The sequence below is a fragment of the Hypanus sabinus genome, chromosome 8, assembly GCF_030144855.1.
Source record: "Hypanus sabinus isolate sHypSab1 chromosome 8, sHypSab1.hap1, whole genome shotgun sequence".
Taxonomy (NCBI): Eukaryota; Metazoa; Chordata; class Chondrichthyes; order Myliobatiformes; family Dasyatidae; genus Hypanus; species Hypanus sabinus.
In genome coordinates this window covers 18,848,078-18,869,833 of record NC_082713.1, presented here as the reverse complement: position 1 = coordinate 18,869,833, position 21,756 = coordinate 18,848,078, and the positions used below count along the sequence as shown (strand labels likewise).

The 21,756-nt window shown below is 46.4% G+C and overlaps 2 protein-coding genes across 3 annotated transcripts in view; one reads left to right on the top strand and one right to left on the bottom strand.

Moving 5' to 3' along the window:
- The window catches only part of slc25a43 (solute carrier family 25 member 43), a 29,469-nt gene extending 18,747 nt beyond the window's left edge, over positions 1 to 10,722 (bottom strand). Inside the window, exons 1-2 of the mRNA XM_059976759.1 lie at positions 9,873 to 10,722; positions 282 to 523 (exon numbers count right to left, since the gene is read on the bottom strand). Coding sequence (XP_059832742.1) covers positions 282 to 523; positions 9,873 to 10,144 — 514 coding nt within the window. The 5' untranslated portion in view covers positions 10,145 to 10,722. The remainder of the gene's footprint in view (positions 1 to 281; positions 524 to 9,872) is intronic.
- The window catches only part of LOC132397934 (A-kinase anchor protein 17B-like), a 90,800-nt gene that overhangs the window by 6,791 nt on the left and 62,253 nt on the right, over positions 1 to 21,756 (top strand). Inside the window, exon 1 of one of the 2 annotated variants that reach the window (XM_059976755.1) lies at positions 20,421 to 20,732. The exons of the other annotated variant lie outside the window; for it this stretch is intronic. The gene's annotated coding sequence lies outside the window, so the exon portion shown is untranslated. Of the gene's footprint in view, positions 1 to 20,420; positions 20,733 to 21,756 lie in introns of those variants that run through there. 2 annotated transcript variants of the gene reach the window in all.

The following is a 21,756-nucleotide window of genomic DNA, read 5'->3' as shown; positions in this document are numbered from 1 at the left end:
GAATAACATAAAAAGTGGGTGAGTACTTCATAAAGAATGATTTTAGAAAGAGCACAGTTAGTTCAGTAGAACCTTTTAAAGACCATCCCTCTGCGACCAAACTCTACGCTCTCTGACAATAGGCCCTGACAGAGAACATTAAATGCTGCAACCATCTCTAACTCAGAGTGGACAGCGCTATCCTTGTCTACACAAACATTTAGGAGTTGTCAGATGACGAACATATTCAGCGATAGATACGGGGCTTTACACTCCCCCCACGGCCGGCCGTGCATACCTACCCAGGATTGACAGTGTAGCTCCTCGGTATAGTGCTGAGAATCCCTCCCTGGTGTAGACAGTCAGCAGAGTGTGGGTGACTCCTCTGTAGGTGGGGGCCCTGCTGTTCTGAACAATCAGACGCGTCTCGATCAGTTCCGCGGGGTAAGTCAGGACCGCAGCCACGATTCCTGCCAGGCTCCCTGCTACAATGACACCACGATGCGAGACGTGGCCTAATTCGTCCATGAACAGGTTTATAAATCTGGGAAATAAACAGACAATGTCTCATTGGTCCTGGAATCAACGTGTTGTTTTGTAGGCCGGTAAACGGACATGTGGATAAATCTAACACAAAGTTCATCAGAAGTCGGAAAAGTCAGAGCACTAGGCTTTAAAATGTGGGGAAAAGTGGGAAGAGCAGAGAGCCTGGTCGGAGTAACACACACCAGATGCAGGAGCAACTCAGCACTTCAGGCAGCAGCTATGGACAGTCGATGTTTTGCCGAGACCCTTTATTGGGAATGGAAAGGGAGGGGGGAGAAGCCAGAATAAGGGGGTGATGGGGAGGGAAGGAGTACAAGATAGGAGAGAGTAGGTGAGGGGGATGGAGTCAGAAGCTGGAAGGTGATAGGGGCAAAGGTAAAGGGCTGAAAACAAAATCTGAAAGGACAGGTCTGCAGGACAATTCCTCGCTCCCCTTCAATCTTACTCTGCCCCTTCACACTTGTTTTTCCACTAATTTTTCCTAGTTCTTATTTTCTTTATTTGTATGGCATTTTAAGAACATAAAAAACAGGAGCAGGAATCGGCCATTTGGCCTGTCGAGCCTGCTCCGCCATTCAGTAAGATTGTGGCTGATCCGGCCATGGGCTCATCTCCACCTACCTGCATTTTCCCCATAACCCTTAATTCTCCTACTATGCAAAAATCTATCTGACCTTGTCTTAAATACATCCACTGAGGTAACCTCCACTTCTTCATTGGACAGAGAATTCCACAGATTCACCACTCTCTAGGAAAAGCAGTTCCTCATCTCCGTCCTAAATCCACTCCCCCGAATCTCAAGGCTATGTCCCCTAATTCTGGTTTCACCTACCAGCGGAAACAATTTACCTACCGCTATCTTATTTGTCCCTTTCACAATTTTATATGTTTCTGCATGATCTCCTTTCAGTCTTCTGAATTCCAGTGATTACAGTCCCAGGTGGGTCAAACTCCCCTCATTGTCTAACCCCCATTATCTCTGGAATCAACCTGGTGAATCTCCTCCGCATCACCTCCAAAGCCAGTAGATCCTTCCTCAAGGAGACCAGAACTGCACGCAGTACTCACCAGTACCCTGTACAGTTGCAGCATAATCTCCTCGCACTTAAATTCAATCCCTCTAGCAATGAAGGCCAACGTTGCATTTGCCTTCTCGATACCCTGCTGCACCTGGAAGCCAACCTTCTGTGATTCATGCACAAGCTCTCCCAAGTCCCTCTGCACAGCAGCATGCACAAGCTCTGGCCAAAGTCCAGAGAGTTTTGGTAAATTATCAACAAAGCTTCTACTATAACTTCTGCCATTTCTTTCTGTACCCTGGGATGCATTCCATCAGGACCTGGGGACTTATCTATCTTTAAGCCCACAAGTTTGCTCAGTAATACCTCTTTAGTGATAGCTATTGTATCGAGGTCCTCACCTCCCATCACATCCATAACATCTCTCTTTGGCATGTTAGATGTGTCCGCCACCATGAAGACCGACGCAAAATATTCTTTCTAAGTCTCTGTCGTTTCCTCATTACCCAATATCAATTCCCCCTTCTCATCCTTCAATGTTCCCTTTAGCCATCCTTTTCTGCTTTATATAATTATTAAAACTTTTACTATCTGTCTTTATATTTTGTGCTAGTTTATTTTCCTAGTCCATCTTCCCTTTCTTTATTGCTCACTTATTGGTTCTTTGTTGCTCTTTAAAGATTTCCCAGTCTTCCAGTTTCCCACTACGCTTGGCGACTTGTATGCACGAGCTTTTAGTTTGATGCTGTCTTTTATTTCCTTAGTTATCCAAGGCTGGCTCTCCCCACCCTTACTGTCCCTGTTTTTAACTGCAATATACTTGAGGCAACTAACTGACTCACCAGCAATTTCCCTTCCCCTCCTCTTTCTCCTGAACAGCCTTCTCCTCTTTGTACCGGCCCTCTCACCTCTCCTCTCTCATTTGTGATGCAGGTTTCTGACCCAAAATGTTGATGAATCCTTTCCTCCCATAGATGCTGATCGGCCTGCTGAGTTCCACCAGATTGTCGGTTGCAAAAGACAGGCACAGTTTGGTCCCATGGCTGTTCGGTGTGCCGGGACTACCTTGAGCTTCTTGTAACCTGCCACTCTAAGTCTCCGATCCACTCCCAGCCTCACCTATCAGTCTGGGGCATCTTGCTCTGTTACAATGACACCCCACACTACCTCATCATCTGTTTGAGCATGTTGCAGTCTTTTGGACTCAACATCAAATGCTACAACTTTAGTTAAGTCTTGTGTTTGCTCTCAGGAAGACAAGCTGATTTGTTTGTGGCTGATCCAGAACAAGACAATCTGATGAGCCTTCATTTCCTCAACCAGTGTGATATGAGGAACTGCTGCGTACTCGTTCATGCAGAAACGTGGCTCCAGGACAATATCTCACGCACTGTCAATCTTCAGGCCATGCCACTCAAGGACGTGTTAATATTATATCTTGTGACTGTATGTGCCATCCTAACGAGATGTGTTCTGTGTGGCCCTGTGTATTCTGCTTTCTACCTCGACTACAGAGGAACACCGCTTTGTTTAGCTACACACACGTTCGACGACAATTGAACTTGAACTTGATTACTTAATTTCTCCGTTTCCGAAGATTATCCATCTGTGACCCCGGCTCAGCTTGTTTGTGTTCTCTCTTCGTCTCACCTTGGGTGGAGGTCATGCCAGCCTGATCCGCACTCAGCAACACCCACATCCCAGCCCCCCCCCCCCCCATATATCGGCAGAAGATTAAAAAGCCCGAGAAAACGAACCGCCAGGTTCAAGGTCAGCTTCTATTATTGCAGGACACTCGAATGGACCTGCCATACGATAAATATGTACTCTTGTTCTCTTAGTCTACCTCATCAAGACCTTTGCCCTTTAGTCTACCTATACTGCACTTCCTCTCTCATTGTAACACTATTTTCTCCAGACTCGAGGGGCATCCATGGGCACCTGCATGGGCCCCAGCTACGTTTGCTTTTTCATTGGGTAGGTAGAAAAGTCCAGGTTCCAATCCTTCCTCGTATTACACCCCAACTCTTCCTCCGCGGCATTGGGGCTGTTTCATGCACCCGTGCTGAGTTCATTAACTTTGCTTCCAACTTCCATCCTGCCACAGACATTTTTTTTGTTTTTCAGTCATTTCTTCTTGGTTCAGTTCTGTCACCTCTCCCCCCCTCCCAAACTCTGTCTCCAAAGAGACAAACTGTCATCCCGACCTCTTTTATAAACCTACCGATTCCCATGGTTATCTTGACTCTACCTCTTCCCACCCTGCCTTCTGTAAAACTGAAACTCCCTTTTCCTTATTTCTTTCATCTCTGCCACATCTGTTCCCAGGATGAGGTTGATTGAAGCTGCCCTCACCTGCAACTCCTCTATTACCCGGCCATCTGCGCTCACCCCATCTTCCCAGTGACCAAATATTTCAAATCCAATTCCCATCCCCATATGTCCTCTGAGGCTACCCTCAGAGTGGAGGAGCAACAACTTATATTCCATCTGGGTAGCCTCAAATCTGATGGTTTGGATATCAATTTCTCCTTCCACAAGAATATTTTTCCGACCCCTCCCCTCTTCTCCTGTTCCTCACTCCAACTTCTTCTCACCTGCCTATCACCTTCCTCTGGAACACCTCCCCCTTCTTCGGCTCCACTCCCCTCTCCTATCAGATTTTTCCCCTACAGTCCTTTACCTTTCCTACCAAACTGGCTCCACTCTTCACCTTCTGGCTGCCCTCCTACCCTCCCTCCACCTTCTGGCTGCCCTCCTACCCTCCCTCCACCTTTTTATTCTGCTGTTCTTCCCCCTTCCTTTCCGGTCCAGAAGAAGTCTCGGCCGTCAACTGTTCATTCATTTCCATAGATTCTGCCTAACCTGCTGAGTTCCTCCAGTATTTTGTGTATGTTGTTCAAGATTTTCAACCATCTGCAGAGCCTTGTGTTTACATTAACTGCTTCCCTTTTCATAAATACTGTTTCCAGCATTTTCTGTTTTTAGATTAATTCCCAACATCTGCAATTTTTTTTCCCATTTTTCAGTCATTTCTTCTTGCTTTAACTCATTCCTTCTGTTGTATATTTAATATTTCAGTAATATTTAAATAAATGGAATGTACCGAGAACTTGAGGCCAACACCAGGAACAGCCTGGGCTGCACGGCGTGGGGTCTGGGGTTCAGGTCCCGGTGGTGGCGGTCCAGACGGGGTCTTGGGCTGGACCCCTCGCGCTTACTCTACATCTGCCCACAAAAACCTCCAGATGAGAGCGACAGGAACAAGCTCGAACGTCACCCAGATTAACAAGGTCTGTGCCAATGGTTGGGGAACTGGGACCACCTGGTGAGAAATTGGCCACTGGAACAAACCATAAATGGACGAGACTGGACAACGTGGAATTAATGGGATGCCACTTCAACAGTAACCCACACGAAAGACGATACATCAAGCGCATGCGGAGACTCGAAGACCGTCGGTCACATTCACGGAAAAGCAGATGGTTCCCCAGCGATCAAACGCTGCCAACAGAGGATTGCCGTCACACCTTGCATTGGAAGACATACAATCACGACACACCCCAGCAACATCACTGCAGAACCCAGCCAATCAGGAAATAAGAGTTCAAATCCCACCTCCACAACTCACAGGCGGTGCAAAGGTGGTAGTATCACGTTGCACAAGTTCGAACCTCACCTCGGGGCATATCAGCGCTGGCTGCTGCAATCAGAGAGAGGAGATCATTGCTAAACAGGTCAATCAATGAACTCCGCAGACTTGGAGATAAAACTCCATCAGACAGCGTGCTGGAAGCTGCCAATGAAACTCTACCGATAATTGCAATCTCCATCACAACTGGGACCAACAACCTGATACATGCATCGGCAGCAAGAGCCCTACAGGTGCTGGGCTACGAAATGAAACACAGTGGAGAGTGGAGAGTACTGTCATAACCCCCCTCCCCTCCCCCCAGCGATGAAGATTGAAAACCACAAGGGCGGACGTCAGCTGACTAGCCGAGCCACAAAAAGGGGGGGGGGGGGGGGAGACCAAAGACTCATCTCGGCCACTAAGCAAGTAAGAGGCATGTCCACAGCTGAAGCTCTGGAAACGGCCAAGCAATGGTTAACAGCTCTGGCTGCCAGACTACAGAGGTACACTAAGGACACAAGAGGCCAAGCGAATAAATGCATTAGGAAAAGTATTCGCACATTTCCAGAGCAACAGCATACCAGTACCTGAACCAACAAAGACTGCAACTGAGGAGCACTGGAAGAGTGTGTGGGAGAGAGAAGCATCACATAACACCAGTGTCCAGTGGCTGAGAGACCCTCAAGCAAGCCTCTGCAATCTCCCAGAGGAAGAACCAGTCACCGTCACAGCAGCAGATGTCCAGCAACAGGTAGCAAATATGAAGCCCTGGACATCACCAGGGCCAGACATGACCCGGCTGAAGAAACTAACAGCATTACATACACGGCTGGCAGCTCAAATGAATCAGCTGCTTGAAGCAGGCTCTCACACTGACTGGCTAACTCAAGGAAGGATAGTACTCATAATGAAGGATCCTCACACAGGAGCAACACCATCAAACTACTGGCCTATAACCTGCCTGTCAACAACACGGAGGCTCCAGTCAGGCATCGTAGCCACCAAGCTGAAGGAACGAGTGTGAATTCCTGAACTCTGCTCAGAGGGGGATTGGTAATGGAATCAGAGGTTCTAAGCACCAACTACCGGTGGATAAAACAGTCAGGCGAGACTCCAAGATCAGACAAACCAACCTAAGCACAGCCTGGGTTGATTACCAGAAAGCATATGAATCAATGCCCCACACATCAAGACATTAAGGACCTTCATCAAGAATTCAATGGGCTGTTGGAGAACAATGCAAAAAGTTAACTCAAAGCCAATAGCACAAGTGATCATCATATGTGGAATATACCAGAGTGATGCACTATCCCCAAAGCTGTTCCACATAGGCTTGAACCCCTTCAGCCAGATCATCTCAGAGAGTGGATGTGGGTAGAGGCTCAGGAGTGGAGAGACCATCAGTCACCTCCTGTACATGGATGACATCAAGCGACATGCCAGAAATGAAAGAGACATTGACTCACTAATCCGACCTGACAAGGGTGTACAGCAGAGACATCGGGATGTCATTTGGACGGGAAAATTGCAGCCGGTTGGTCATGAAAGAGGCAAACTCAACAAAGCTGAAGGAGTTACCTGAAGGCCACATACCAGATGTACAGGACAGCTACAAAAACTGGGGATCCTGCAGGTGCATGGAAGCCACGATGAGGACACTCATCCTGCAACTTGGTTGGAAGGCCGCAACATCCAATTCCTTCCAAAGAGTGAGGCGGGTCTTAAAAAGCCGGTGGAATGGGAAGAACAAGCTCAAAGCCATCAACACGTTCGCCCTACTAGTCATCAGATACCCAGCCGCAACAGTGTGCTGGCTAAGATTAACTGGAAGCCACTGACATCAAGAACCAGAAACTACTAACAATACATGGAGGATTCCATCCAAAGTCCAACATCGAGCAACTGTAAACCCACCAGAAAAAAGGAGGATGGGGACTTGGAAGTGACAAGACCATAGTTCTGGAGGAAATGCAAAACTTCCATGAGTACATCAGGAAGATGGCCCATGAGGACAATCTGTTAGGAGAATACCTCAGGCAGGGGACATGGAAATGGAAGTGAGTGAAGCAGAGCCAGAGGACCAGAGGCCATGGCAGGACAAGTCACTGCAGGAGATATACCATCACCAGATATCAGAGGTGGCTGACATAAGAAAGCCCTATTAGTGGCTGGAAATGGCAGGGCTGAGGGACAGCATGGAGGCACTGCTCATGGCTGCACGAGAACAGTCGCTGAGCACAGGAGCAATAGAAGCAGGAATCTCTCACACCAGACAAGATCCAAGATGCAGACTATGCAGGGAATCCACTGAAACCATCCAGCACACAGGAACAGGGTGCGAGATGCAGGCAGGGACAGCGTACACTGAATGGCACAACCAAGTTGCAGGAATAGTGTCCAGGAACATCTGTGCTGAGTATGGATTGGACACTCCCCAGTCCAAATGGGAAACAGCTAAGGTCCTGTGGGACTTCCAAATACAGACTGATAAGCAGGTACAAATGTCATTAGAAACGGGGATGGTGCCAGAGGATTGGCGTATTGCTCATGTGGTTCCATTGTTTAAAAAGGGTTCTAAGAGTAAACCTAGCAATTATTGGCCTGTAAGTTTGACGTCAGTAGTGGGTAGATTAATGGAAAGTATTCTTAGAGATGGTATATATAATTATCTGGATAGACAGGGTTTGATTAGGAACAGTCAACATGGATTTGTGCATGGAAGGTCATGTTTGACAAATCTTACTGAATTTTTTGAAAAGGTTACTAGGAAAATTGATGAGGGTAAAGCAGTGGATGTTGTCTATATGGACTTCAGTAAGGCCTTTGACAAGGTTCCACACAGAAGGTTAGTTAGGAAGGTTCAATCGTTAGGTATTAATATTGAAGTAGTAAAATGGATTCAACAGTGACTGGATGGGAGATGCCAGAGAGTAATGGTGGATAACTGTTTATCAGGTTGGAGTTCGGTGACTAGTGGTGTGCCTCAGGGATCTGTATTGGGTCCAATGTTGTTTGTCATATACATTAATGATCTGGATGATGGGGTGGTAAATTGGGTGGTAAGTATGCAGATGATACTAAGATAGGTGATGTTGTGGATAATGAAGTAGTTTTTCAAAGCTTGCAGAGAGATTTAGGCCAGTTAGAAGAGTGGGCTGAAAGATGGCAGATGGAGTTTAATGCTGATAAGTGTGAGGTGCTACATTTTGGTAGGAATAATCAAAATAGGACATACATGGTAAATGGTAGGGCATTGAAGAATGCAGTAGGACAGAGTGATCTAGGAATAATGGTGCATAGTTCCCTGAAGGTGGAATCTCATGTGGATAGGGTGGTGAAGAAAGCTTTTGGTATGCTGGCCTTTATAAATCAGAGCATTGAGTATAGGAGTTGGGATGTAATGTTAAAATTCTACAAGACATTGGTGAGGCCAAATTTGGAGTATTGTGTACAGTTCTGGTCACCGAATTATAGGAAAGATGTCAACAAAATAGAGAGAGTACAGAGGAGATTTACAAGAATGGTACCTGGGTTTCAGTACCCAATTTACAGAGAAAGATTGAACAAGTTAGGTCTTTATTCATTAGAGCATAGAAGGTTGAGGGGGACTTGATAGAGGTATTAAAAATTATGAGGGGGATTGATAGAGTTGATGTGGATATACTTTTTCCATTGAGAGTAGGGGAGATTCAAACAAGAGGACATGAGTTGAGAGTTGGGGGCAAAAGTTTAGGAACTTCTTTACTCAGAGAGTGGTAGCTGTGTGGAACGAGCTTCCAGTAGAAGTGGTAGAGGCAGGTTCGGTATTGTCATTTAAAGTAAAATTGTATAGGTATATGGGCAGGAAAGGAATGGAGGGTTATGGGCTGAGTGCAGGTAGGTGGGACTAGGTGACAGTAAGTGTTCGACACAGACTAGAAGGGCCGAGATGGCCTGTTTCTTTGCTGTAATGGTTATCTGGTTACTGGTCAACCAAATGGACAAGGAACAGAAGAGAGCGAGAGTCATAGTTGTGACAATCCCGAATGACAGTAACATCGGGAAAAAAGAACGAGAAGCTGGATAAATACCAGGGCTTGAAAGAGCAGATAGAAACGTTGTGGAAGGTTAAAGCGAGATATACAAAACAAAAACGTTATACAATATATATTCAGCATTCTTGCTCGTTTAAATAAGTCATTATGGATTGTGTGTATAAATTTGTGATTGCTACGTCATACGGACACGCCTCGCCGAAAGTACAACTCAAAGTTAGACGCGCATCTTCCTTTGATTGGGTTAATGTTCTGGCGTTAGAAAACGGAACACCCTCCCAATCCAGTCCAGCGCACATTGACACAGCAATAACCCGACCCAGGACCCGGAAACTCTCCGATTACAGCGCGTCGGGGTGTGCTGACCGGCGGCCGGTCCGGGATTGGCTACACGGGGAAGGCTCGGTAACATGACCGCCACTCACCCGACCCCTAGTCCGGGAACGGCCGGACAATCTTCTCCTAAAACCCAACCCATCACGTACTGAAAATATTCCGTTAAAGAAATACATTGTTGCAAAAAAAAAACACTGGCACAAATGTATCTGTGTTAATCTGATACTGATAGGTCCTTCATATCCGCGGGGATCTCTCTCAGTTTCGGCTGTAGCTATGTACAGGATATCACCCGGTAAAATAAGCTCCCAATGATTCTCTTACTTGTTGTAAGACGACAGTTGAATGGCGTTGTAGGGGAAAAGGCGCAGGCAGGCGATGAAATTCCCCTTCCACAGAGCCCGCAGTCCCTCGGCCTCGCAAAGCAGCTGGAAAGTTCTGAGGAAGCCTTTCTTGCTGTGGAAGGTCCCCACTTGGCTGAGCACCTTCACCACATCCAGCGGACACGTGAGCGAACGGCTGAGGACGCCGGCCACTGCCCCGCAGCCGAGACTTTGGCAGTAGGTGATCCGGGGGTCTCGCTTGCCCACCGCCATCCTCCACTTCTCCCGGCAGCTGCCCGGCTGGACTGCGGGCAAAGCTGACGGCGACTTCCAACGACCGGTGACGAGATGCCGCGGGCTGGAGGGGGGTTGGACTAGGAGCCCGGAACAGCTTTGAAACTCCGAGGCTGAATGTTGCTTGTGTGTGTCATCACACCACAGCGGTACCTTTAGACCGAGCCCAATGCAGACGGCGATTCAAGGCTGGTTCGTGGACCGAATGCTGGCTGTACAACCGGATCAGCTCATCGGCCAGTCCTGATCAGTTACCAACAGGCCTTTACTTAGTATCAGGCTCCGTGTGACTTCCGCGTGCTTGTCGTGACTTTTGAAAGTGCTTCGCAGCCAATGAAGTTTGCTGAAGCGGAGTTACCGTTGTAGAGATAAACAAGCAAATAACTATTTTAAACAAACTGCACAACAATGTGCAGAGACAATCAATTGACCTGTGATTACATGGGCTGGTTGTCGGGTGATCGCGTTCCCATCTCAATACTTTTGCTCTCACTTACTTAGTGAATATGTTTAATTAGATCAGGTAAATTTAAAATTATGTTTAATTTAATAAAAACATTTATTATTGTAATTTATAGTTGTATTATTATGTATTGCAATGTACTGCTGCCACAAAACCACACATTTCATGACATGTTCCAGTGATCCTGATTCTGATCCAAGTTCTGAGAGGACGGGGGTATGGCTCCACACCCAGAAGAATGAGGACATGCTTTTAAGTTAGAGGAAAACACACACAAAGTGCTGGAGAAACGTCAGCAGGTCAGGCTGAAGGTCCTCTCAGTAGAGAGGAATAACAATGACGAAGGGTCTCACCTGAAACGTTGTTTGTTTCTCTCCATATATGTTGAGTTCCTCCCGTATCGGCTAGAGCTCAGCATTTAACACCATCACTCCCACAATACTGATCAATAAGTTGCAGAACCTGGGCCTCTGTACCTCTCTCTGTAATTAGATCATTGACTTCCTAATCAGAAGACCACAGTCTGTGTGGATTGGTGATAACGTCTCCTCCTCGCTGAAAATCAACACTGTCGCACCTCAGGGGTGTGTGCTTAGCCCACTGCTCTACTCTCTCTATACACATGACTGTGTGGCTAGGCATCACTCAAATACCATCTGTAAATTTGCTGACGATACAACCATCGTTGGTAGAATCTCAGGTGGTGACGAGAGGGCGTACAGGAGTGAGATATGCCAACTAGTGGAGTGGTGTTGCAGTAACAACCTGGCACTCTATGTCAGTAAGACGAAAGAGCTGATTGTGGACTTCAGGAAAGGTAAGACGAAGGAACACATGCCAATCCTCGTAGAGGGATCAGAAGTGGAGAGAGCGAGCAGTTTCAATTTCCTGGGTGTCAGGATCTCTGAAGATCTAACCTGGTCCCAACGTATCGATGCAGTTATAAAGAAGGCAAGTCAGTGGCTATACTTCATTAGGAGTTTGAAGAGATTTAGTATGTCTGCAAATACACTCAAAAACTTCTATAGATGTACCATGCAGAGCATTCCGACAGGCTGCATCACTCTCTGGTATGGGAATGGGGGGGTGGGGGGGTTGGTGGTGGCTACTGTACAGGACCGAAAGAAGCTGCAGAGGGTTGTAAATTTAGTCAGCTCCATCTTGGGTACCAGCCTACAAAGTACCCAGGCCATCTTAAGGAAGCAGTGTCTCAGAAAGGCAGCGTCCATTATTAAGGACCTCCAACACCCAGGGCATGCCCTTTTCTCACGGTTACCGTCAGGTAGGAGGTACAGAAGCCTGAAGGCACACACTCAGCGATTCAGGAACAGCTTCTTCCCCTCTGCAATCCGATTCCTAAATGGACATTGAACCCTTGGACACTACCTCAGTTTTTTAAAATATATACCATTTCTGTTTTTTTTGCACCTGACCAATTCCTATACAATGCCCCTGACGTAGATATCCAGGATAATCCAGGCAGCCAGTACTTTTCTCCCCAGGGTTGAAGTATCTAAGACCAGGGGGCATGCGTTTAATGTGGGGGGGATTATAAATTGCAATTTTTAATCTATTCAATATAGGTATACTGTATAAAGTATACTGACAAGATTTATTTATTGTTATTCTTTTCTTCTGTATTATGTATTGCATTGAACTGCTGCAGCTAAGTTGACAAGTTTCATAACAAATGCCAGTGATAATAAAACCTGATTCTGACATCTGCAGAATCTCTTGTGTTTATAAGTTAGAGGGGAGAAATTTATATTTAACTCAGAAAGGGAGTTGTCTGTAATGGGTTACTTAAGTTAGTTCAAAGTAAATGTATGATCAAAGTACATAAATGTCACCAAGTACTACCCTGAGATTTGTTTCCTTGCAGTCATACTCAATAAATCCATTATAGAATTAACGAAAGACCGCATCAACTTAGGTGTTCAACCAGTGTGGAAAAACAACAAACTGTGCAAATATAAAATTAAAGAAACAATAAATAAATAAGCAATGAATATTGAGAACCTGAGATGAAGAGTCATTGAAAGTGAGTCCATGGGTTGTGGGAACATTTCAATGATGGGCATGTGAAGTTGAGTGAAGTTATCCCCTTTGGTTCAACGGGCTGATGGCTGAGGGGTAATAACTGTTCCTGAACCTGGTGGTGTGGTCCTGAGCCTCCTGTACCTTTGTCCTAATGATAACAGTGAGAGGAGAGCACGGCCTGCTGAGGATGGGTGAGGGTCCCTGATGATGGGTGCTGCTTTCCTGCGATAACACTTCATGTAGATGTGCTCAGTGCTGGTGAGGGCTTTACCCATGACGGACTGAGCTGTAATCACTTCCTTTCGTAGGATTTTCCATTCAAGGGCAATGGCGTTTCCATACCAGTCTGTGATGCAGCCAGTCAATATACTCTCCACCAAGTATCTATAGAAGTTTGTCAAAGTTTTAGATGTCATGCCAAATCTCCACAAACTTTCACGTAAGTAGAGGTGCTGCTGAGCTTTCTTCATTTTTGCACTAATGTGCTGGGCCCAGGACAGGTCACCCAAAATAATAACACCAAGGAACTGAACGTTGCTCACCGTCTCCACCTCTGATGAGGACTGGCTGTGGACCTCTGATTTCCTTCTCCTGAAGTCAATAATCAATCTCTTGGTCTTGCTGACATTGGGTAAGAGGGTTTTGTTATGGCTCCACTCAGCCAGGTGAGACGCTTCATCATCGTTATTCCTCTATGATAGTGGTGTTGTCAGCAAACTTGAATATGGCATTGGAGCTGTGCTTAGCCTCACAGTCATAAGTGTAAAGCAATTAGAACAGATGGCTAAGCACACAGCCTTGTGGTGCATCTGTGCTAATGGAGATTGTGGAGGAGATGTTGTTCCCAATCTGAACTAATGGAGTTCATAGGCTTACTAATATAACAGGAAGTTTGGTGAAGTTTAATGGACTTTTAAATAGACATATGATTATGAAGATAATGGAGGGATATAGATGATACACAAGAAGAGGACATTTAGTATAAGCTGGCATCAAGGTCGGCACAACACACACACGTTCCCGCACAGGTCCAGCAAAGAACTTTAAGAACCCAGTCTCTATAAAAGAGAGGTGCCTAGTGGAGTGGTCATCATGGAGCAGTTGTCATCAGAGTAGTGTGAGGCAGAGTAGTAAGGCTTTGGCTCAACAGGGCTTCGGTGAGAACAGGTGGAGGCCAGGTAAGTAGGTAAGTTCATTCCTGATTTCTTATTCTGAATTAACTCTGGAGAGAATCAGGGGTGTGTCTACAGAGACAGTGTTCTGGTCTGGGTGTCAGATTTCCAGGAGACTCCCAGCCTCCCCGATGGCCACATCTGCACCAGGTGCATCGAGATGCAGCTTCTTCGAGACCGTGTTAAAGAACTGGAGCTACAGCTTGATGACCTTCAGATTGTTAGGGAAAGTGAAGCAGTGATAGACAGGAGCTACAGGGAGATAGTCACTTCAAGGCTACAGGAGACAGATAAATGGGACTGTCAGGGAAGGAAGAGAGAACATCAGCTAGTGGAGAACACCCCTGTGGCCAACCCTCTCAACAATAATTACTCCATTTTGATTGTTGGGGGGGGGGGGGGTTACCTACCAGGGGGAAGCAACAGCGGCTGTGCCTCTGGCATTGAGTCTGGCCCTCTAGCTGGAAACTGAAGAGGATGGCAGCAGTCATAGAGGACTCTATAGTTAGGGGGACAGATAGGCGATAGACACAAAATGGAAACACAGATGATAGTTTGCCTCCCAGGTGCCAGGGTCTGTGATATTTCTGAACGCATCCACAATATCCTGAAAAGGGAGAGTGAGCAGCCAGAAGTTGTATTACAGATTGGTATCAACGACATAAGTAGAAAAAGGAAGCAGGTCCCGAAAAAAGAATACAGGGAGTTAGGATGGAAGCTGAGAAGCAGGACCTTAAGGGTAGTAAAGGTGGGATTCAGATTTCTGGATAATTGGGACCTCTTCCAGGGCAGGTGGGACCAGTATAAATGTGACAAGTTGCACTTGAATCCAAGGGGGACCAATTTTCTTGTGGGCAGGTTTACTAGAGCCATTGTGCATGGTTTAAACTAATATGGGAGGAGGATGGGAACCAGTATGGTAGGCTAAAGATGAGTCAGCAAGTTTACAAGTAGATAATGGGTGTGATATGAATGTAAGGAAGGACAAGGGAATGATTGGATACAAATGTAGACAGAGCAAGGAGTTAAATTGTACCCCAGAGGCAGAATTCAAAAGGGCGAAGAATGCAGGACCGAAGGTGTTGTATTTAAATGTGCGTAGCATTCAGAATTAGATGGATGAACTCATGGCACAATTAGAGATTCGTTGGTGTGACGTTGTGGGCATCATTGAGTCGTGGCTGAAAGAAGGTCATAGTTGGGAACTTAACATCAAGGGATTTACTTTGTCTCAGAAGGACAGACAGGCAGAAAGGCACAGGCAGTGGTGTGGTTCTGTCGGTAAGAGATGGAATTAGATCTTTAGAAAGAGGTGACTTAGGGTCAGAGAATGTTGACTCTTAAAAAAACTGCAAGAGTAAAAAAAATTATGGATATCATAGATAGGCCTCCAAATAATAGTAAAGATGTGGGGTTGAGATTGCAAAGGGAGCTGGAAAATACATGTAATAAGGGTTATGACACAATTGTAATGGAGAACGAATAAGCAAGGGGATTGGGAAAATCAGGTTGGTGCTGGATTGCAAGAGGGGGAATTCGTTGAATGCCTACAAAATGGCTTTTTAGGGCAGCTTGTGCTTGAGCCTACTCAGGGAAAGGCCACCTTAGATTGGGTGTTGTGTAATAACCCGGATCTTATTAGGGAGCTTAATGTAAAGGAACCCTTAGGAGGCAATGATCATAATATGATTGAATTCATACTGCAATTTGAGAGGGAGAAACACAAGTCACATGTATCAGTATCGTAGTGGATTAAAGGGGACTTATAGAGGTGTGAGAGAGGAGCTTGCCCAGCTGGTATTGGAGGAGGATACTGGTGGGGAGATGGCAGAGCAGAGATGGTTGAAGTTTCAGGGAATAGTTCACAAAGCGTAGGAGCGATACGTCCCACAGAGGAAGATGTTCTCAAATGGCAGTGGTGGGCAACTGTGGCTGACAAGGGAAATTAAGGACTGCATAAAAGCCAAGAAAAGGGCAAATAAGGTAGCAAAAGTGAGTGGGAAGTTGAATAATTGGGAAGATTTTAAAATGCAAAAGGCAACTAAAAAGCCATAAGAAAGGAAAAGATGAAAAATGAGGGAAAACTAGCTGATAATAAAAAGCAGGATACTAAAAGTTTTTTTCATTTAAATAAAGAGTGAAAGAGAGTTGATATTGGACTACTGGAAAATGATGCTGGTGAGGTAGTAATGGGGGACAGAGGATTGGCAGATGAACTTAACGGGAACTTTGCATCAGTCTTCACGGTGGAAGCCACTAGCAGTGTGCCAGAGGTCTGTGAGTGTCAGGGAGCAGGAGAGAGAGCCATTGCTATTACAAAGGAAAAAGCACTAGCAAGCTGAAAGGTCTTAAGGTGGATAAGTCACCTGAACCAGATGGACTACGTCCCAGAGTCCTGAGAGGTTGCTGAAGAGATAACAGATGCATTGTTTACGATCTTTCAAGAATCACTTGATTATGGCATAGACCCAGAGGACTGGAAGATTCCAAATGTCATTCCAGTCTTTAAGAAGGGAGGAAGGCAAAAGAAAGGAAATTAGCCTAATTTTAGTGTTTGGGAAAGTGTTGGAGTCCATTATTAAGGATGAGGTTTTGGGGTACTTGGAGACTAATGATAAAATAAGTCAAAGCCAGCATGGTTTCTGTCAAGGGAAATCTTGCCTGACAAATCTGTTGGAGTTCTTTGAGGAAGTAACAAGCAGAGTGGACAAAGGAGAGGCAGTGGATATTATTTACAAGGCATTTGTTAAGGTGCCACACATGAGGCTGCTTAACAAGATAAAATCCTACGGCATTACAGGAAAGGTACTGGCATAGATAGCAGAATGGTTGACAGGCAGGAGGCAGTGAGTGGGAATAAAAGGGGCCTTTTCTGTTTGGCTGCCCGTGACTGGTGGTGTTCCTTGGGGGTCAGTATTGGGACCGCTACTTTTCATATTGTTTGTCAATGACTTAGATAATGGAATTGATGGCTTTGTGGCAAAGTTTGCGGATGATATGAAGATAGGTGGAGGGGTAGGTGGTGCTGAGGAAGCAATGCAATTGCAGCAGGACTTAGACAAACTGGAAGAATGGGCAAAAAAGTGGCCAATAGAACACAGTGTTGGGAAATGTATGGTAATGTATTTGGTAAAAGGAACAATAGTGCAGACTATTATCTAAATGGAGAGAAGATTCAAACATCAGAGGTGCAGAGGGACTTATGAGTCCTTGTGCAAGATCTCAGAAGGTTAACTTACAGGTTGAGTCTGTGGTAAAGAAGGCAAATGCAATGTTGGCATTTATTTTAAGGGGAATAGAATATAAAAGCAAGGAGATAATACTGAGGCTTTATAAGGCACTAATCAGGCTGCACTTGGAGTATTGTCCACAGATATTTCAGAAAGAGACATGAGGAGGTTCACGAGGATGATTCCAGGAATGAAGGGGTTAACATATGAGAAGTGTTTGGCAGCTTTGGGTCTGTACTCACTGGAATTTAGAAGAATGCAAGGGATCTCACTGAAACCTACTGAATGTTGAAAGAACTAGATAAGGTGGATGTGAAATGATATTTCCTATGGTATCTAGAACCAGAGGGCACAGCCTCAATATTGAGGGGAGACCTTTTAGAACAGAGGTAAGGAGGAATTTTTATAGATAGAGAGTCATGAATCTGTGGAATGCTCTGCCACAGACTGTGGTGGAAGCCAAGTCTGTGGGCATACTTAAGGCCAAACTTGATAGTTTCGTAATCAGTCAGGTCATCAAAGGATATGGCAAAAAGGCAGGTGTATGGGGGTTGAGTGGGATCTGGGATCAGCCATGATGGAATGGTAGAGCAGACTTGATGGGCTGAATGGCTTAATTCTGCTCCTAACTCTTATGGTCAAAAATGCTAGAGCAACTCAACAGGTCGGGCAGCTTCTATGGGGAGGAATAAATAGTCGACTGCAACAGGACTGCAAAGGAAGGGAGACGAAGGCAGAATGCTGATCTGCGGAGTTTTTCCAGCAGATCATTTGTTGGTTTCGGTTCCAGCCTCTACAGTCCTGGGTGTCTCTTTCTCCAATTTCCCCTGTGATAGACTTTCTGAGACCCACATTGGCCTCATTGACCATCTTAAGATCTCACAGGACTGGAAGCAAGAAGGAACCAGGTGCTGTATAAAGAACAGTAACAAGGAATGTAGGGCTGGGTGGCAACTTCTTGCCTCAGGCCGTGAGACTTCTGAACACCCTGTTACTACTCAGTACACATTATTTATGACAGTGCCAGCCACATTATACAGTTGTATAGTTAAGTATATGTCATACATGCAATTTATGAGTGTGGAATGAGCTGCCAGATGAAGTGGTGAATGCGGGCTCACTTTTAACATTTAAGAAAAACTTGGACAGGTATATGGATGAGAGGTGTTTGGAGGGATATGGTCCAGGTGCAGGTCAGTGGGACTAGGCAGAAAAATGGTTCAGTACAGCCAAGAAGGGCCGAAGGGCCTGTTGCTGCGCTGTAATGTTCTATGGTTCTACATGTACAAAATTTTTAAATAATCTCTTAATATTATTTTCTGCACTGTATGTGATATATGTACCGCGTTTCGCACCTTAGTCTCGGAGGAACGTTGTTTCATATCACTGTGCACATGTGACAATAAATGGCTGGTCGTGTAGTGGCATCAGCACTGGACTTCCAAGGCAGATGGTGGTGAGTTCAAACCCAGCCAGGTTCCCAGTCGGAGTGGCAGCAGTGTCTGTGCGGAAGAAAGACCTGGCAATGAAAACCCTATGGACCCTATGGTCCGTGAGATCACGACAAGTCAGACTGGACTTAACGACTGAACAACAACAACAATGAACTTGAAAGCAGTTTGAAGGGAAACTGAGGGGAGAACTGATAGGTGATTTAAAAATGACGAGAAATGTGGGTATGGTGAGCCAGAATAGTTTCTCCCTGGGTAGGCATGCCCAGTACTAAAGGGGCATGTGCTGTATTTAAGGTGAGAGGGGAGGGTTTACAGATGTGTGCAGCCGATTTTCCACACAAACACTGGGAGGTGCTTGCTGCCGGGGCAGTGATGGAAGTACGTACGATGTTGACGAGGCTGCTGGGCAGACTCGCGAACACGCAGGGAACGGACAGATGGGGATCACGTGCAGGCAGAGGAGATTTAGTTTACTTTGGCATCGTGCTCAGCACAGACATTGTGGGCTGAAGGGCCTGTTTGTGTGCTCTACTGATGTGTGTCATAGAGTGGCAGAGTCATACAGCATTGAACCCACCCTTCAGCCCATCCGGTTCATGCTGATCAACATTCCCATCTAAGCCAGTCTGTGAATAGCCCGTATCTCTCCAGAATGTTCTTGAACATATACCTGTCCAACAATCTTCTGTAAGTTGTACATAAAACTCTTTTACACGGAGAGGTGGGTGTGCAGCCTGTGGTGCTGGTGGAGGCACAAATCACAGAGGTGTATAAGAGGCCCTCAGGTCCATCAATGCAAGACCGTAAACTAAAGGAGCAGAATTAGCTCATTTTGCCCTTTGGGTCTGCTCTGCCGTTCAATCATCGCTGACCCCATTTGCCCGCCTTCTCCACATAACCCTCAGCCACACCCCCCACCAATCAAGAGCCTCTGCTTTAAATATACCCAATGACCCGGCCTTCACAGCTGCCTGTGGCAATGAATTCCACAGATTCACCACCCTGGTGCAGGAATTCTTCCTTTTCACTGTTCTAAAGGGTGTTCCTTTATTCTGAGGCAGTGCCCTTGCATCTTAAACTCTCCTACCAGCAGAGACATCCTCCCTACCCACCCTTTCCTGGTCTATCCGTTTTTGGTGGGTTTCAGTACGCAGAGAATGCAGGATTACTTGCAGAACAGCCAGGATTAGGTGTCATTAGATTAATTAATTCTGCAAATCGAAAGGCTCCCACCTGCTTTCTACGTCCAAAGAGAACGCTGGTTAGAATTAGCACATGCACACCACCTCGCTATTCCTGCCTCCTCCCCTCCAGTCCTAATGCAGGGTCTCGCCTCTATTCCTTTCCATAGATTCGGCCTGATCTGCTGAATTCCTCAAGCATTTTCTGTATTATCAGCATCTGCGTCTATGAGCCGCTGCTCCACAATAGCAAAATTTATTTGTAACTTATTTAATTTTTTATTCCTTGCGCAGTAGTGCTGCCACAAAAAGTAACAAATTTCACGCAAGGGTCTCGGCCCGAAACCTCGACTGTACTCTGTTCCATTGATGCTGCCTGGCCTGCTGAGTTCCTCCAGCATTCTGTGTGTTGCTCTGGATATCCAGCATCGGCAGATTTTCTCGTTTTAAATTTCACGACATGTATCGTGATATTAAACCTGATTCTTATTATAAGTGTGGATCAAATCTATGACATTTGAGAACGTTGAGAGTCCAGATGTAATTGACTTCATCTGTACACACGTTTGCGTTTCTTATTTATTACAGAGCTTCGCAAATTAAAATAGTTGGGGTTTTTTTTTCGGTCCTGTAGTAATTGCAGGAGCGCTGGGTCCGGCTCGGGCAGGGGTGGGCGTGTAGATGCCCGTCCCGGCCGCGGTGGAGCAGGAAGAGGAGCCGCCCCGCGCCTGCTCAGTCCGGGAGCAGCGGCCGGTCGCTTCCTGCTCGCCGCTGCGAGGGTGTCACTGTGCCAGAGGGCACCGCCAAGTCACTCGCAGGGGAGGGGACGGAGCAAGCAACCGAGAGGCCGGGCGAGGCGCAGCAAGTGGGAGCCGCCTGCCCTTTAACCGACTCAGTGTTCCACCCCCTTTTATACACAAGCCCCGGCAGCGAGCGGGGACATGTCGAGTGGCCCCGAGGCTTCGGAGCAAAAGTAGACGGGGGCAGTAGTTCTCCTGGGTGTCGTCGCCACGCCCGCGGGGTTCAGGCAAGTTTTCCGCGCGTACGTGCCGTGACTCCGTGTGTGGGTGCACTGATCCCGTTGAGTGTGTCGGGGGCTGGTGCATTGGATGGTGGAACCGTTCTGAAAAGCCTGGTTGTGTCTTGTGCTGTTCTATTGTGGAGTCACTCGCCATGGAGGGCAAGCGGTACAGATAGAAACATAGAAAACCGACAGCCCAATACAGGCCCTTCAGCCCACAATACTGTGCCGAACATGTACTTACTTTAGAAATTACCTAGGGTTACCCATAGCCCTCTATTTTTCTAAGCTCTATGTACCTGTCCAAGAGTCTCTTAAAAGACCCTATTGTATCCGCCTCCTCCACCGTTGCTGGCAGCCCATTCCACGCTCTCACCACTCTCTACCCCTGACATCTCTGTACCTGCTTCCAAGCACCTTAAAACTGTGCCCTCTCATGTTAGCCACTTCAGCCCTGGTTAAAAGCCTCTGACTATCCACACGATCAATGCCTCTCATCATCTTATACACCTCCGTCAGGTCATCTCTCATCCTCCGTCACTCCAAGGAGAAAAGGCCGAGTTCACTCAACCTATTCTCATAAGGCACGCTCCCCAATCCAGACAACATCCTTGTAAATCTCCTCCGCACCCTTTCTATGGTTTCCACATCCTTCCTGTAGTGAGGCGACAAGAACTGAGCACAGTACTCTAAGTGGGGTCTGACCAGGGTCCTGTATAGATGAGCTGGGTTCCTGCTCCCTATTGCTGACCCGGGCAGGACCTATACTTGGTAAGTGGGCATGGGTAGACGGCTAAAGAAAAGATGACTCTGAATTTCTTGCTTGCAACTGCGAACTCAGAATTACAATGTAGGCAAATCACCGGGGAATTGGGTCTCTGGGGAACAGATAGCACAAGGAATTCTGCTGATTCTGGAAATCACGAAATGCTGGAGGAACTCGGAAGGCCGGGCAGCGTCTGGGGAAAAGAATAAACAAGCAGTCGAGGTTTTGGGCCGAGATGCTCCCAGAGCTGCCTAGGGAAACCGA